At 37.4% G+C, this 13,087-nt stretch overlaps 1 protein-coding gene across 7 annotated transcripts in view; it reads left to right on the top strand.

Moving 5' to 3' along the window:
- Positions 1-12,745, top strand: part of ZCWPW2 (zinc finger CW-type and PWWP domain containing 2) — a 142,841-nt gene extending 130,096 nt beyond the window's left edge. For 5 of the 7 annotated variants that reach the window (XM_007108652.3, XM_055079745.1, XM_055079743.1 and 2 more), the window contains 4 exons: positions 516-574; positions 1,666-1,733; positions 8,581-8,705; positions 12,242-12,745. In XM_007108652.3, the coding sequence (XP_007108714.1) occupies positions 516-574; positions 1,666-1,733; positions 8,581-8,705; positions 12,242-12,403 (414 nt within the window). In that variant the 3' untranslated portion in view covers positions 12,404-12,745. The other 2 variants (XM_028478908.2, XM_028478907.2) reach the window with 2 other exon arrangements.
- The last annotated feature ends 342 nt before the right edge of the window (positions 12,746-13,087 follow it).

The raw sequence follows: 13,087 nt of genomic DNA, 5'->3' as shown, positions 1-13,087 counted from the left end.
CCAGCAATGTACGAGGGTTCCAGTTCCTCCACATCTTTCATCTTGTCCTTGCTTAGACATTAAAACCCCAGCCCCTAGCCCTTTTGGCCCTTTTCTGGTATAAATTCTCTGTGGGTCTTCACCATGTCAGTTCCCATCTGTATAGCTTTGCATTCCACATGTTTCTGGCATCTGAATATCTCTTTTTCTTTCTTTAAAGATCATATATGAATTAAAATTTTAAAGTAGTTTTACTTAGTATTTTTGTGTATTTGTGCAAGGTGACGAAGGGAGAGTGGATGTAGGGGGTAGGCATTCCTACTGGATGAGTCGACCATTCCTAGAAGTTGAGCAGGTCAGTGGAATTGCAGTGATGATGAAGTGGCTGACTTAGAATTACATGTGTTGTTTAGGGCTGGGGGCCAGAGTTTTCTTTTGGGCTAACTTACTCAGACCATATAGGATCTGTTATTATGCTGAACTCATCGTATCCCATGTATGAACTAACTGATCTTTTTGTTGTTGTTATTTTACAGATGCAAGTTTCCAAAAATAATACTAAAAAGAAAAATCCCAAAATTAGAAAAAGGAAAAGGTATGCTTTTTTAAATTAAAAACTATTATAAAATTGAAATATATATATTATATATATTGGGTTTAATTTTTATATGACATTTCCCCCTGGTTCTTAATTTTGTTTCTCTAGGGAAATACGTTTTAAATTTTCTAAAAGAATTAATAAAATGATAAGTAGTAGTCTTAGAAGTATGGAGAAAGTTTTATGTTGGTACAAATACGTTGAACTATAAGTTTCAAAGATTAATATCATGTGGGCAACCAGATAAGAAGCAGGTTTGTAGTTTAAAAATAGGTAATGCAAACCAGAAATAAGCCGTTATAATAAGTCACTGATGACAAGTTTTAGTGTTTATCACTGAACAAGCCATACAGGTTATTTATTTTTTTAATGGATAGTAATCAGTGTTATGTGAAAAGGAGTCCTACTCAAAGACAAAGACTGGCCTAATATGATAGTCCGTCTCTTCTTCTTTGTCCTTTTTTAGAAAATGAATAATTAAATTTTTAAAGAGGACTTTCACTTCCTAATCTTGACACTTCACAGTAACCCCATCAAATAGATCGGTATATCATAATTATCTCCACCTAAAAGATGACGAAGTTGTGCCTTAGAGAAGTTAAGTGACTTTCTCAAGATCTTCTGGTTAGAGAAAATGCGTTTGAACAAATGTTTTCTGACTCTAAATCAGCAACATGGTGTAGTGGGAAAAGCATGGATTTTGCAGTCTGACAGAATTTAGTACTGTCACGTTCAACCATTTTCTTATGTTGTCAAATTTCTTAGTTCCTCTGAGCATCATTTTCTTTATGCTCAGAATGAGAGTAACAATTACTTGGTAGGTTTTTGGAGGGAGGATTACACGAAAAAGGCTGTGTAAGGTGCTGGGTAGATTATTAATGGTTTTCACCTAGTGAGAGCTCAGATCAGTATTATTACCCTTCGGTTTTTCACTGCCTTACTTACTGTGTACAACAACAAAGAAAAAGTACCCCAAGGTAGGAAATATATACTCATAATTTACAGTTACCAGTGAATATGCATGAACGGTCATTTTAAATATACGTGCTTGATCTTTTGAAAATAAATCTGTCAAATTCTTTTTCTAGGAAAGCTATTTTAAAATCATCTTTTGAAAATGCTTGTTCAGATGATGCCTTATCAAAGGAAAACATGGGTATGTGAAGGCCTGTCCTGCTTTTAGTTCTTTTACCTGTATTTAATTCCACCAAATATCATTGTAGTCCTTTGAAGAAAAAAAAATGTACATGTATACATATATGAGAAACATTAGTGGGTTTTTGGTATTGATTTACATACTAGGGCTTTTCAGTTGTCTTCAGGTTTCTAGTCCCTCGAATTAAATTTTCTCTGGCTTTGTCATATATTTAATTTTTTAAAATAAAGCATCAGCAGTTGTGGGAGGAAATACCAGCATCAATACGTATGCTTCAATCCAGACTTCTCTATTCCACATTTATTGGGGTCCTAGGGGTGCCAAAGGGGGAGAAGGAAGAAAAGCAGCAGCCTAGGGCTTCCAGCTGAATTAATTGCCATTGGAGTTAGACCACAGTAGGGAGAATGTCGCCTGCAGGGAGAAGGTCTTCACTTTCAAAAGCACTTTACTTTTCCTACATTTTCGTTGGTCTTGAAAAGCAGGCACATGGTTGTTTGCTAGGTGGAGCTTTGGCAGCCGTACAAAGAGGTTTCAAAGCCAGTTAAACCCAGAGAAGTCATTGTGCCACACTCCCTCTCCTTGAAGCCACCCCCAGATCCTACGGGGCTCTCATTTCCATTGGCTAAATACGCCATTTGTTTTCAGTCTCAGTAAAAGAAAGGAAAGCAGGCAGAGGAAGGATGAGGTAGTTATTTTTTAAAAAGAAATTTCTTTAGTTCCTCTCCTAAACCACTACAAAATTCTGTTGTTTCTATCTCTTCTTAAACTTATTCTGCTACTGCTTTCCGTGCTTTTTTTTTTTTTTTTTTTTTTTTTTTTTTTTTTTTGGTTATTTTGTTCCTTTGCCTCACATGATCAGTTCAGATATTCCTGTAGAAAGGCAAAAGTCATTTTATCCCTAGGCTGAGTTACCACTAGGTGACCCTGATACTACAGCTGGATCCTTCTCCTCTCCAACTAGCACAGGATCCTACAGAAGAAATTCATGGCTGCCAGGAATCCACTGACTGGAAATGACTCTTCCATGTAAATGAGTGAACACATCTCAGTAGTCTTCCACTAAAGGGAAGCCCTGTCAGTAGTCTCATGTTCTGTATGGCTCTGAAAGTCTCAGTAGTTAATTGTTAAAATAGTTTACCTGATCAGTGTTCCACTCCTCAATCCCATTTGAACTAAAGAACAGAAACATCTAGTCTTCTGTGTTCTTTGTAAGAGCTGACTACTTCCTGAAAGAGTAGTTCTTTTTCAGTAGTTTGTACCCTCCTCAAATTTTTTACCCACTACCCATATTTCTGTGGATCCCTTGATGCAGGCCTCTGAGATCTCTCATTTCTTCTTAGCTTAAGGTAGGATCAGTCCTAGATCGAGCAACAGAGGAAAATTATACCGTCAGATTCTTGAGTCTCCACCCCACTTTTGGACCATCTTTCCTTACACTCCCAGGTGCTAATGTGTCTCCTGTTAGTCTACTGCCCCAGCTGTGATATTCCATTATGGGTTTTATGCTCTACAGTTGCTTTTCTCTTTCCCTTAGTTAGAGATCCCAGGGAGAGTCAATCAAGTGCATTTACTTTACCTTTCCGAGTTTCTTCATCTGTAATAAAGAAATGCAGTAGAAACCCTCTTATCCAGCAAAGAGAGGACTATTTCTGGAAAATAATAGAAAAAAATTGAGGAATCATTAAATAAATTTAATTAATCATTAAATAAATTAAATATATTCATGGCTGTATAAAGATTTAATCTAATGCCGGGAGGGAGCGATAAATTAGGAGTTTGAGATTAACATATACACACTACTATATATGTAAAATAGGTAAACAACAAGGACCTACTGTATAGCATAGTAAACTATATTTAATATCTGTAATAACCTATAATGGAAAAGAATCTGAAAAAGTATATACACATATATATGTGTATATATATATGTAAATCACTTTGCTGTACACCTGAAACTAACACAACATTGTAAATTAACTATACTTCAATTTTAAAAAGTGGTTATAAAAAGATTTAATCTAAGAAATAGCTATTTGTGGATCATGTCTGTATTTTTTTTGGAGAATTGCTACCAGGAATATCTTGTATTATTATTTTTTTTTTTTTTTTTTTTTTTTTTTTTTGTGGTACGCGGGCCTCTCCCGGACTGGGGCACAAACCCGTATCCCCTGCATCGGCAGGCGGACTCTCAACCACTGCACCACCAGGGAAGCCCTGTATTATATTTTTTTTTCAGTGTTTAGGGACCAAAAAAAAAAAAATCCATTGATGATGATGAAATAATAATACAATAATAATAATGATAGCACCTGTAACAATATGTGTCCTCACTTTTCTAAACATTTCATATGTATTAATTTATTTAACCCTCACAAGATCTATATGAGATAGATAAGGTAGATATTATTTTAACTCCCATTCTGTCATTGGAGAAACTGAGGTACTTAATAGGTTACATGACTTTTCTAAGATCACATAGCTTCTTAAAATTAATCAAAGTTTGCAACAATTTCCTTGGTTGCTTTGAGTACCAGAAGCTTAAAGCTAAATTTATGGTTTTTCTTTACAGCACTGGTAGTTGGTCTAAGCATTTTTTAAATGTAATGCCGGGCTTCCCTGGTGGTGCAGTGATTGAGGGTCCGCCTGCTGATGCAGGGGACTTGGGTTCGTGCCCCGGTCCGGGAGGGTCCCACGTGCTGCGGAGCGGCTGGGCCCGTGAGCCGTGGCCGCTGGGCCTGCGCGTCCGGAGCCTACGCTCCGCAACGGGAGAGGCCACGGCAGTGAGAGGCCCGCGTACCAGAAAAAAAAATAAATAAATAAAATAAAATAAAATAAAATAAATGTAATGCCTTTCGTATCTCCCTTAATGAATTGATTTTGACTTCTTTTATTTTCAGTCTTTGAGTTTTTGTCATTTGTTTTATTGTATCAGTGTTTTCTGTTGGTAAATACCTCATTTCTTTTTGGGGAGTAGACAGTGTATTAAACTTTTGATAGATAAAAGATTGACACAGTACCCTGGATTAACTAATAATCTACTAACATTAATTAATAAGTTAGCAAAGGATGTGTTCATTAGCTGCCTGAGATAGGTGAGCATGGCAGAGAATGGCTAATATAGGAAAGGTCTGGATGGTAGCTGAGCCCGGGTAGGAGATGAAAGCTTGAGGCCTGGGTCTGGGGTGTAAAAGGCTAACGGGGAGAAGGGTGCTGTCTCGCTATTCAAGGCAAACTTCGCCCACCTGCTCTTGCTTTGGAGTCACCTTTAACCTCTCGGCCTTTGTGCCTCCTGTTTCTGTTTGTGTCCCAGAAAGGTGTCCTCTTCTTCATTCCACTTCAGCCTGTATTTCACTCATCTCTACATTTAAATCATGAACACACAGAGGAGGGTTTGTGGTTACTTGAAAACAAAACAAAACCAAGTGCTTTTTCCTCCTCTTCACCCTCCTTTTCTGTAAGAATGGCTTCAAAATGTCAACATTGAAACGGCCCTGAAAGTTTATTTAAGATGCTATTTTTCAGTGCCAGCTTTGAAATAACCCAACCAGTGGCCTCTTTATATAAGGGAGGAAATAGCTTCTTTAGACATTTAATAGAGAGATAGAGAGTAAAGAAAACTTCATAAATATACATTTGAAGGCTTTTAAAATAATGACTGATTGGACTTCCCTGGTGGCACAGTGGTTAAGAATCCGCCTGCCAACGCAGGGGACACCGGTTCGATCCCTGGTCTGGGAAGATCCCACATGCTGCGGAGCAGCTAACCCTGTGCACCACAACTACTGAACCTGTGCTCTAGAGCCCGTGAGCCACAACTGCTGAGCCCACATGCCACAACTACTGAAGCCCGTGGCCCTAGAGCTCATGCTCCGCAACAAGAGAAGCCACCACAATGAGAAGCATGCACACTGTGGGATAGGGAGGGTGGGAGGGAGACGCAAGAGGGAGGAGATATGGGGATATATGTATATGTATAGTTGATTCACTTTGTTATAAAGCAGAAACTAACACACCATTGTAAAGCAATTATACTCCAATAAAGATGTTAAAAAAAAAAGAAGCATGCACACCGCAACGAAGAGTAGCCCCCACTCTCCGCAACTAGAGAAAGCCCACGTGTGGCAACGAAGACCCAACACAGCAAAAAAATAAATAAATAAAATATAAATAAATTTATTTTAAAAAATAGTGACTGATTTATTGAGACAAACAGTAAGTTATTTCTTACCAGGAATGGAAAAAAAACACTGATTTATTTTATAAAAAGTCATTTTTAAAAGCCAGATATGGACTTCAGTATGAGAGATACTTTTTTCTTTCCTTTTCTTTTCTTTTTTTTTTTTCCACTTTCTCTGCGTGATAGAGCAGCTATCACTCAACAACAAATTGAAGCAAGTCAGGAAAACTACAGGATAATGAGGATTGATAGAAGTTGATTGGTCATGCAGTTAGCACAGGCGTGCATTCTCTATCTTTGGAGGAGATCATTGACCAATTTTGATAATCTAGCTTGTAGATTACAATAACTGCAATTTCTGAGAATTATTTTTGCACTCTCTGCGTTTATAGCATAGGAATACCTATTTAGAAAAGCAAGCCTCCGGTTGCTCTGGAAGCAGAATTTGACATCAGTCAAGTTGGTGTTATGAACCCTGGTTGATTCATGAAGTCATCCATTACTTTGTCTTCCCTTTGATCGAAAGGCAGTGTACATACTTTTCCAGATCACTTGAAAAACAGAGAGCCTGCAATGGCACTTGGCAATGACATTCATTATCATAAACTGATTGTATTTTAGTCTAGCCTTAGAAATACAAAGAAGTTTGTGTGCCATTTTTCCTTTACAGCAGAGCTCAAAATCCATCTTCTCAGCAGTGCACTGAATGTCAGTATCAATTTCCATAGACTCAGAATGTAAAGTAGGAAAACCCTATGTCTGTGAGTGGGACTGGGGATTGGTGTGAAGATAGCCACACATTTGTTATTAAGTGACAGGTTACTAAGTAAGAAATCTGTCATAAAGAGAGGTTAATCTCCTTAACAAAACTGCTTCAATGAAAATGTACTTTCCTACAGAAAATTCTGATTCACTAGACATGGTGTTGCATTCATATCTTTTAATAAAGTCTCCAGGTGATCCTTGTGCCCCTAGATTTTGAATATCATTGTTCTAGAATGTTATAGCTTATACTCTGTGTTCTTAGGCTTTAGCAGTTACCACAGAACACAGATCTGTGTGCTTACAACTAACATGTCAGTTACGGTTTTTGTTTGTTTGTCTTTAAACATAGGAACTGGTTCTGAGGTGTGGAATGGCTTATCAGAAAGCTTCTTTCAAACTGTTTTTGAGAGATTTCCACAAAGAAAACCTAAGACTGGCTAGGTGGAGATGATGACCAGGAAGGCTCGTTGGTCTGTGGCTCTTCTCTGGGGCCCCTGACCCTTAGTAGGCACACAATAAACATTTGTTGATTAACTAAAAGAAGATGGTAATAAAATATGAATTCTTGTGAGCTGGAATGTCTCACATTAATAATCTCTGTTTTTACCTTATAACATGCTTAGTTTACAAGGATACCTGTGTGTGTAAACACACACAAATGGATGTGTATATCATGCACAATTAAGTTAAAATTAATGTTATTGCTGGGAACACCTTGATATATTCACTGATAATATTTTAGCGCTGAAGGGTGTGTCCTGCTTGGGTTCCATGAACTTTCAGCTGCTCTACCTCGTGTGATTTTTGGTTACTTGCCAATGAGCAGTCCATAATACGGGTGGTGTGTCAGATTTGTATAACCAGAGTGGAAGGTGATGGGGTGTGTGTTCGTGGCCTTTCTCTTTCAATCATGCTGCCCTTGGAAGACTTCTCAGGGGCCCCCATCAGTCTGTTGTGCAGGAGCAGGCCACCCGTGTCTCTTTCCCCTTATCTTTACTTCAGCAAGACTCGGTATCAAATGAAAATGTTTGTTTTATTTAAATCGGGAATTCAGTTGATACTGTTAATCAGTGATTGAGTCTGTAGAGTTATAATAGGTGTTTCTTTCTTTGATGGGGATATTATTTTATCTCAGCAAGTTCAATCAATTACCAAATTTTTTACATACTTACATATTTCTGTCACAGTAGCACCAAAAAACCACAATTTTTATAAGTGTGTGGGTTTTTTTTTTAATCAGATTAGGTAGTTAAGATGCATTGATATTTTGATTAGGAATAGACTAGTCTGGATTTAGCCTTGCACTTAATTACATGGCTTCCCCTTTTAAATAGTAGCTTTAACAGTTTATTAGGGATTGACAAGTTGTGGCCCACGGTCCACCAGTTGCTGCCTGTTCTTGTAAGTAAAGTTTTATGGGGACACAGCCACTCTCATTTGGTTTAAGTATATGTGTATGGTTTGCATCCAACAGCAGTATTAAGTAGTTGTGACAGAGACCATCTGACCCACAAAGCCTGAAATATTTACTCTCTGGTTCTTCACAGAAAAAAAGTTGCTGACCCCTGGTCTATAAATAACAATTTAGTTTGGTGCCCTTGGCTCCTTATTTTAAAAATGCAAACTTCTAGTGAGCTTTTGATGTTTCAGGGATACTTTATAGTCTACACATAGCAAGGATGTAACCTACATTTTTCAAGGAATAATTATTCAATATAAAAGATTCACCTGGAAATCCATAGTAATTTCGCATCAAGCAGAGGCCATATCTGAAAATTATACAAAGTATTTTTTAATCTCATAACTTTAGAAAATGTCCTCTTTGGGGGTGGTTAATAGTATAAATTAGATTGAATTAATTAAGATATAACATTTTTGACTATATTAACGTTGTTTCTTTAGTTGTCTCTGAGACAGAACTTTTACTAAAAGAGCTGGAGCAAATGCTAGAGCAAGCGCGGGAGCCCACAGCCGCCCCTGATGAGTCCGAAGGGGAGCCCGGAGAGGAGACAGATACAGGAGAAAAGGTAGGGTCCATAGTGACCGTCAGGCCTAAACAGCAACTCCAGAATCCTTAAACAGCAGAAATTGTTCCTGGATCTTCATTTTCACTATATGGGAAATGCTTTTCACTTCTGAAACTTGAGCCCTTGATTATCATGAGGTGAATAATAAACTAGTAGCCTGTTGAGAAATCAAGATGCATCTATCAGTCTTTGAAAAAAGTATGTTTGAGCCAAGGAGCTCTTTTATTTTAGGTATTTAAGGCTGGAATGAAGAGAGATGGAGGGGCTCACTGTCATCGAGGCGGTGTCGATCTTTACAATCAGGAGAAGGGCCAGGACAAGAGCAGCTCAGGAAACCTGCTCTGCCTGGTTCATGCACAGGGTTGACCTCCATGGGGACAAACCTCATTAGTAACATCCTGGAGGTGGGGTTTTTCCCTGGAATCTATTTCACCATTCTTAACTAAATTGTCTTTTTCTTTTGGTCAGCTATATTGGGCTGAGAAAGGCCATGTGTGCTTACTGTATTCAGTATTTATATATGAAAACAGAAATTTTGAGTTGGTTGACACACTGCTCAGCACATCAGCTCCATGTCTGTGCAAATAAAATGAGGTACAAGCCCAGCTCATTAACACAGAGCAGCAGTGTGGCAGGTGTGAGAAAAATAAGTCATGGAGCAGACACTTCCACAAGGTGGTACAGCTGTTCCCTATGTAGTTAGGAAGAAAAACAGCAGTGGGGAGTCCTGGAACCTTAAGGTTTCATTCCTTCTCTCATTCCCTCATTTGAGTATACAGTGTGCCTGGAGTCAGGAGGGCGGTGGATAGGAGACGGGCTCAGGATACAGTGCCTACATGCCCATCCTGGTCCTGCCAGTGAGGACTTGGGGGACTTGGCAAGGTTGCCTAGCCAAGGGTGAAACAAGGCAAACCAGGAGAAGTGCTTTGCAGAGTAATTGACACCTAAGGTTGGCTGTTACTACAGATGAGAATTGTCAGTGGCAGCCGCTGGAGAGAGTAAGAGCTCAGAATTCGTCACTTTATCTCTTTTCCCATATTCTCACTTTGCGGAACTACCCATCCCCAAGTCTGTCTGTTCTGAGATGCAGAAAAGGTGGATTTGTAAATGGACAAGATTGTTTACCCACTTTGGCTGATTTCGTTCAGAACTTCAACAAGAATAAAGATGATTCTTAAATACCTTCTTGACTGAGTTAGAAATCAAGAAAATATACAGAATTTACAGTTGAGATCAAAATGTCAAGGAAAATAAAATTAAGGATAAAAACACTTGCTGAGCTGAAAAACATAATTGTTTTCTTGGTCAGCGATACCAACTTGTACTTGAATTTCCATGGGTTGTGAATGCCATTTTTCCAATTAGAGTTCCTTTTTTAAAAAAAACAAAAACAAAAAACTTGTTGTCCCTATATAGATCCTACCCTTTGTAGAACAAGAGCTATAGATTGGTGATATATATGTTGTATACATGTAGTTAATATACAAATTATTCTTTTCTAGCAAATGTGTGTTTTGTTTGAGCACCATATGGATTTTTGCAGTGGTTTTTTTTTCAGTCTTAGCAGTTTGTCTTTTCAAAAATACAGCCAGGTTGATTTTTATAGAAATATCCTGGAGCTTTTACAGCCACAGAATTGGCTTCTATTTTGCCATTATAACTAGTAACTTCATAGAACAGAAAATTACTTCTCATTTTTATTTCGTAAGGTAAAATACATAGTTTTTATACATCACCAGCCAGGAGCTTGCTCTTTGTTGTAATATTTTATGCTTTCAAAGTCATTTAGAAATTATAAAAATTAACCATTTTAACTTGCTGGTAGGCAGGTGAGTGCCACCTGCTGACTGGTTCATAAGCTTCTCTCCACACTGAGCTTTACAAGTCTGGAATTCATGCCAGGTTCAGGGTACTTAGGGCCTTGTTCACTTTTAAATAAGGAGAATAGCAATGAGACCAATTGTCAAAGCTGGAGCAATTTACAGCTTAAAAATAAAGAAATGATCACCTAAGGGATTTCTTTTTTTGTTGTTGTTAGTAGGAAAAATTAATATGGCTTCCAAAGGTAATACCACTTAACACTGAAGATGTGTTTTGTTTTTAGGAGAAAGTGGCCTTTACAAGCTAACACATCAAAAGGAGCCGTCTGATAATTTTAAAGTTCTGAGCATGTTTATTCTCTGGGCAGATAGTGTTTGAGCTATTTTCAAAGTTGTAAATTTGATGATGTTTTCATCATTCATTTCATGTATGAGGTTTCAGGTTGATTACTCTCAAGCATTTATACCAATGAATTGAGAGTAGCAACATGAACAAAAAGCATACACACATGGATAATCAAAATCCATTTCTATTTGTCATTGAAATACTTTATGAGATTATTTTCCTCAGTAGAGTCACCTTTCTAATTAATTATGTTCTTAGCTAATATTAACACTAGCTGACATGCCCTGACGTGGAAAAAAATGGGAAGGAATTAATTTCAGATTATTATAAGAATCCACCTGAATAATTCACAAATTAGATAGTCCATATACAGATAAGACAGAGTTTACTGAATAATAATTATTTTAATAATTATTGTAATAAAAGGTACATTTTTGATACATGAAAGCACTTGTCTAAACTGCATGAATTTTTTTTAAATTAATTTATTTATTTTTGGCTGCGTCAGGGCTTCGTTGCTGCACGCGGGCTTTCTCTGGTTGCAGAGAGCTCTTCATTGCAGTGCACAGGCTTCTTATTGCAGTGGCTTCTCTTGTTGCAGAGCACGGGCCCTAGGTGTGCGGGCTTCAGTAGTTGTGGCACGCAGGCTCAGTAGTTGTGGCTCATGGGCTCTATAGAGTGCAGGCTCAGTAGTTGTGGCACACGGGCTTAGTTGCCCTGCGGCATGTGGGATCTTCCCAGAGCAGGGCTCATACCTGTGTCCCCTGCGTTGGCAGACGGATTCTTAACCACCGCACCACCAGGGAAGTCCCATAAACTGCCTGTATTTTTTTTCTTACATTGTGTGGGAAGTTACCTCTGCCTTTAATGAACCTTGAAGTTGTAAATCTCGTGTGTGTGTGTGTGTGTGTGTGTGTGTGTGTGTGTGTGTGTTTGCATTGTTTTTACCTGTGTTCTTTCCCAATAAGCTAGCACACACTCTCACTGTTCGTAAGGAATGCAGATGCTTATGAGAAAATGAGAACAGAAAAGTGTGACTAAAACAGTTTTAACTTGTATTGCCCATCATAATCATTTTTAAAATAAACAAATATAGAAAACTCTCAGAAGTGTAATTTTAATGACCACATTTTTCCAAAGCATAAAATTAATACTAACTAAGAATGTGTGATGTTGGAGAGTAGAGACAGGACTAAATACTATGTTATTTTTACACTCACACTGTACGTTATACTTTATGTGGGGATCATTATTTGACCACCAGCAAATGGAACACGTTCTTAAGGAGTTACTGACAGCTTTATGTTTTGTTCAAATAATTAAGCCTGGTCTTCAAGTAAATTTGATGACTTGTATGGTTATTTTTACAGTTATCTAAATGTGGCCCTGAAGCTCCTGTGGGCAGCTCACTTGAGAACCACTGTGAAGAGGACTATCTTGTAATTGATGGGCTAAGATTAAAAGCTGGAGAATGTATTGAAAATATAACTAACAAGTTTAAAGAAATAGATGCATTGATGTCTGCATTTTAGGGCTTTACAGATATTTTCAAAAGTTAATTATAAAATCATTTACATCTTTACATTTTCCCAAAGTCAAAACTTAAAAATGTTTAGTGAAATAGGTATACATTATACCAAAGTTGTTATTTCTAATAACTTTCTACTTTGTGTTTTGAGAATATCCATTGTTTTGAGAGTCAATCAAATGGTAATTAAGTTAGTGTTACAAATTTAGAATCTGAGAAACCCTGATATTTGTATTTGTAGGTTTTTTTTCTTGTTTGCCTTAATTTTAAAATGGCTTATGAAACCTACTTCACAAATACATGCTTTACAATGATTATTTAGGCTCTTTGTTCAAATGTGGCTAACTGTTAAAATGACTGCCAATGCCATTATAATTCTTGCAGATATTTCAAATCTAATATACTTAGAAAATGTGAACTTGTAGTAGAAAGAAGCTACTGTAAAATAAAAGGAAATAATAAAAAATGGTTGTATAATAGAGTTGGAGCTTTTCTTAAAAAACAAAAATGTCAATTGCCTTATTATACTGGAAACAATCTTTTCAGCTACAGTTCCCTAACTGACTAACAGAGTCTATGGAGGGCCTTTGGAAGATCAGAATCCTGGACCCTTCCCCACTGAATCAGTATCTCTGGAGGTGAGGATGGGAAAATGTAATTTAAAATATATAGAGGTAAGTTAAACGTA

The sequence above is a fragment of the Physeter macrocephalus genome, chromosome 18, assembly GCF_002837175.3.
Source record: "Physeter macrocephalus isolate SW-GA chromosome 18, ASM283717v5, whole genome shotgun sequence".
Classification (NCBI taxonomy): Eukaryota; Metazoa; Chordata; class Mammalia; order Artiodactyla; family Physeteridae; genus Physeter; species Physeter macrocephalus.
This window is presented reverse-complemented; position numbering and strand designations above follow the sequence as displayed.